This window comes from Lathyrus oleraceus, chromosome 5 (assembly GCF_024323335.1).
Source record: "Lathyrus oleraceus cultivar Zhongwan6 chromosome 5, CAAS_Psat_ZW6_1.0, whole genome shotgun sequence".
Classification (NCBI taxonomy): Eukaryota; Viridiplantae; Streptophyta; class Magnoliopsida; order Fabales; family Fabaceae; genus Lathyrus; species Lathyrus oleraceus.
This window is the reverse complement of record NC_066583.1, coordinates 558,833,269-558,837,824: the sequence shown is the minus strand read 5'-3', so window position 1 is coordinate 558,837,824 and position 4,556 is coordinate 558,833,269. Positions and strand designations below refer to the sequence as shown.

At 37.3% G+C, this 4,556-nt stretch overlaps 1 protein-coding gene across 1 annotated transcript; it reads left to right on the top strand.

Moving 5' to 3' along the window:
- The first annotated feature begins 568 nt into the window (after positions 1–568).
- Positions 569–2,217, top strand: LOC127082054 (protein XRI1). Its single transcript, XM_051022276.1, has 4 exons — positions 569–1,022; positions 1,175–1,481; positions 1,725–1,777; positions 1,861–2,217. The coding sequence occupies exons 1-4, from the start codon at positions 696–698 to the stop codon at positions 2,215–2,217; spliced, it is 1,044 nt and encodes a 347-aa protein (XP_050878233.1). The 5' UTR covers positions 569–695.
- Positions 2,218–4,556: the final 2,339 nt, after the last annotated feature.

Genomic DNA, 4,556 nt, shown 5'->3' with positions numbered 1-4,556 from the left:
ATATGACCTATTTGAAATACTCTAAACAAAAAAGATACAAATCCATTCTCATAAACCTGCAACATCATCCACAATGAGTACAACAATTGCTTCGTAATAGAGTGCGTAATGCCGGAGGTTGTACACTTAGCTCCAAAACCTGTTCAGATGTTACAGAATAGTTGAGCACCGTTGGCTTTTGGCGACATTGAGATTGAGATAATTGATAAATTGATTTCAGCATTGATCCCACCTGAAGCCAATAAAAAGCTTAAACTAAAAATTCAAAAGACCTCATAAAAAGCAAACCCGCAGTATACACTATAACCATCGTTTGCTTACCGTTGTTGAACGTTACAGTGCAATTGTTCCATGGCAATTAGTAGCTCAAAAGGTTGAGGGCTGTATACTTCATCCGGGAACTATGGACTTTGAGATACTTGCAAACTCATTGGACGATGTTACAATGGAGCTCGTCACATTTGGACTGCAAATTCGTTTAACCTCTCCGCGGCTACTTGTGATAATCCCATCCAGAATCTCTCCATCACCACTCAACCACAACAGAATTCACAGCAGACCTCAAACCGGTATGTTTTGTCAACCTGCAAGCATAAGCAAAGCGCACAAATCGTGAGCAACACAATGGAAAAATAACAACGGCATGATACAAAACCAATGGCAGAACAGAACCATTAGAAGTTACTGCTCAATTAATGGATTCTAACAACAATCACAAGGAGCCATGGGATTGGCATGGAGAGGATTATTGTCTGCAGAATACAATCCCGAATTTCGATATTTCGGAGGAGCTGTGGAATGATGTGCCTCAAAATGGAGAAGATCTTTCCTACATGTTTGATGCTGAAACAACTCCGATTAAGGCTTGCGGTGATTTGGCATATAGTGTCAATAATGCAGATTCAAATTCAAGATATATTCAAAAGGAACAACTAGAGGATGGTAGGGAGACTTCTCAAGTTAAGAGGCGGCGGATGCTACAATTCGACAGCCAAGAGAGTGACAATTATCTTTCCAACAATTAACTCAAGCTAACTTTCATTTCTCCTAGTATTAACTCAACTTTGACTTCACTAATTAACTAATACACCAACCAAAAGATGCTTCTTTTGAAGTTGTCGGTTACTTAGTCGAAGAGCTTCGTGATGTATCGACATACAATTGTTTTTGCAAGGATTTAGAAGATGTTAAAATCGCCATTGGTTCTTTGATCTTTGTTGAAAAGCTTACACTCAAAGTGAAAACTGCTGTTAAGAAAGAAAGGGACAAACTTGATGCAGTTCTGGTGTTTCCATCAATTCCTGAAGTGATGAGGTTGAACAAATTGAGATCTTCCAGCCTGTTGCAGCTTGGACAATCAAAGAGTCATTTTTTCCATATTTTCAAGAAGAAGAATGCTTCTTCTGTAGGATTTGCTGATAGCATAATGAAGCTTAATTTCTTCAAGATGATTAGTGATTCTTTTGTTCCTGCATTGAAAAGTACAAAGATGGAGTGGTCAAAGCCAATTTGTCAACAAAATTTAGCATCATTTAGCACCTCGTATGTATGATTATGTGAAAGAGTATTTGAACTAGAAAGGAGGTTAATGAGAAGCTAAAGAGTTTAAGTGCACCTATTGTTGGTTTGATTTTGCAAAGGAGTCGTATTGTTACCGACAATGATGGTCATTATGCTTCTAGCATTACATACTTATATTCACTACTGATGGTGATACAAGGCAGGGATTGAACAACTTGCAAGCAACAGTGGATTCCAGTTTGGTAACCAAGCAAAGGTTTGTGACAAGAAGAAACGAAGATACTGAGGTTCCACCATGTAGAGTGGATGACATAGCTCACGTACCTACACTTGGAAAAGTTAACAGAGTTATGTAACATCACACCATCGCATGAACAACATGAACGAAATGTGGTTCCACCGAATGTCATTGGAGTCTCTAAAAATGTTGTCTTCGAAGGTAAGAAATCTTTTATAAGGACACCGACAAAGCTGGCTTCTACTGTGGCATATCCATTTGCTTTCATTAAACCAGGTGGTGCCCATGGAGATGTTACTCTGAAGAAAATCAATCAGCGCATTCTGACCCCTCCTTCAAAATCAATCCAAAGCTGTGATCAAAACCGAAACCGCTTTTGGAATCTTCAATATTTTTACTGCAGTAACACAAAGCAATTGGCAAGTGTTAAAATCCAGAAAATTCCCAAATTGGAATAGAGACAAAAATGAAGAAGAAAGTTTGAGCTCAGATTACCTGTTCCAAATCTAGCATCAAACAGGGCAATTCGATTCTGAGCACATTAAAAGTGTTTTGCAGGAACGCCTCTTTTGAACCCAAGGTATCAATTCGAAACCCTAACCTGCAAAGGATAAATAGAAAGGAAAGCGAATCAGTGGGGGAGGGGACGCAAATTGGAGGCGACCATAAACAAAAAAGAGGAGGCGGAATTGAAACTTGAAAGCAAATCAAAAAACCTAATCCTAAAATACAAGAAAACCAGCGTTTGAAGAGGGGAAGGGAAGATTCAAGCATTACCTGAGCTCGCCGTCACCGTCGAAGGTGAGCCTTTTCAACCGCCTTTGCCTCTGTTTGCATGTAGAGTGAAGTTTGAGAGAGAGAGGGTTGAACGCGAGGGAGAGGGTTGAACGCGAGATTAAGTGAGCGATTGAGTGAGATTGAGAGAGCGATGAGGGAGCGATTTCATTGAGAGCGTCGAGAGATTGAGAGAAGAGAGATTGAGAGCGGGTACGCGTTTGGGAGAGAACGAGGACGATGGACTGTTTTTGGTTTCCATTTCTTTTTTTCTTTTTTTAATTTATTTTTAAACAGAGATAAGCATTGAAACCATAAAAAAATTTATGTTTTTAAACTTCCTAAGTTTTCATTTTTAACTTCCCAAGTTTAATAAATATTTTTTTTCATTTTCAATTCATATGCTTTTGAGAAACCCAACAGCTAGGCGGCTGGGTTTTTTTTTTGGTAAACCAACAGACCTTCATTATTGTTATTTTAGTTCCTTTTTTGTTTTTATTCCGATCTAGTCTGGTTTATATGTTTAAGCTGTTATTTAGATGACAACTAATGATAAATGGTCTAGTGGAGAGGGGGTGGTTTCTATGGTCTTTAGTGTAGTGGGTTCGATACCTGTATTGCGCATTTTATCTTCTTTTAGCATTTTATTTTCTTTTAGCATTTTATTTTATGTTTATGTTTTTACTATACTCATGGTTGATATGCTTTCTTTTAATTTCATCATTCATTCAAAACCATTTTAAAACTATAAAAATCATATTTTTCTCGATTCAATATCGAGCCCATTTTCACACCCTTGTAAGTCGATTGCTTTTTAAGCATCACCATCAACCTCACATAGCTTACTCTTGGGCTTTCTTACAATGAGCCGGATCTCTTGCACTTACACTCATGCATTGCATTATTTGTTGTTTGGGCCTGATTTAATTATTTCATGATTTTTTTTAATCCCCATTTGACAAAATGTACCCCACTCCCCCGATGTGTAATAATCTTGTACTATTTCATTTCTTTATTTGTTTGACTATTTAGTTAGATACTGACACAAGAATAAAATCAACAAATTTCAAAAAAATACAAAAATATGACTCGATCCAACGTCGAGTATTTTTTTCAATAAACAAATCAAGCCATTTCTCCCTCCTATTTCTTTTCCATTTCTTTCAAACTTTCATCAAACGCTTGATTCAACGTCAAGCCATTTTTTCTAATCAAAACTCAAAAAAATATTAATCCCTATCTAAACACTTTTCAATAAAGGTGGAAATGGAACATGGTGTATACCATGCACTCCTGAGACTAGGATTCGAGATGTATATCTCGCCAATCTTAGCTCTCGCCATCGTCTAAAATTGTCAATGCGGTTTCTTCAAACCCTTTCTCAATTAAACTCAAAATACCTAATTCTTTTTTAACACTTTTTCAATAAAGGTGGAAATGGAACATGGTGTATACCATGCACTCCTGAGACTAGGATTCGAGATGTATATCTCGCTAATCTTAGCTCTCGCCATCGTCTAAAATTGTCAATGCGGTTTCTTCAAACCCTTTCTCAATCAAAATCCAAAATACTTAATTCCGATCTTAACCTCTTTCAATAAAGATGGAAATGGAACATGGTGTATACCATGCACTCCTGAGGCTAGGATTCGAGATGTATATCTCGCTCATCCAAGTTCTCGCCATCACTCAAAATACATTCAATCGATCAAATTCTTTCTCGCCGCCGTGCGATTAATAAAAAACCTTTTTCATAAATGAAAGATATATTGTCTTAAGGTGATGCAAAACAATGTTTCGGCCACGATTGTTGAGTAGAGATAAATGACGCTTTTCCGAATGTAGATTTATAAATCCGTTCGATGTGTGGTATGCGTCTACTCCTCATCTGTTTTGGGTAAAATAATGTTTTCGTCGATTAATACAGTATAGCTTTCGCTAAAATCGACCAACAAACAAACATTTTTCTACCCAGAACTGCGTAAGCCTTGATTTCTCTTTTGAGATACGTAGGAGCAGGATT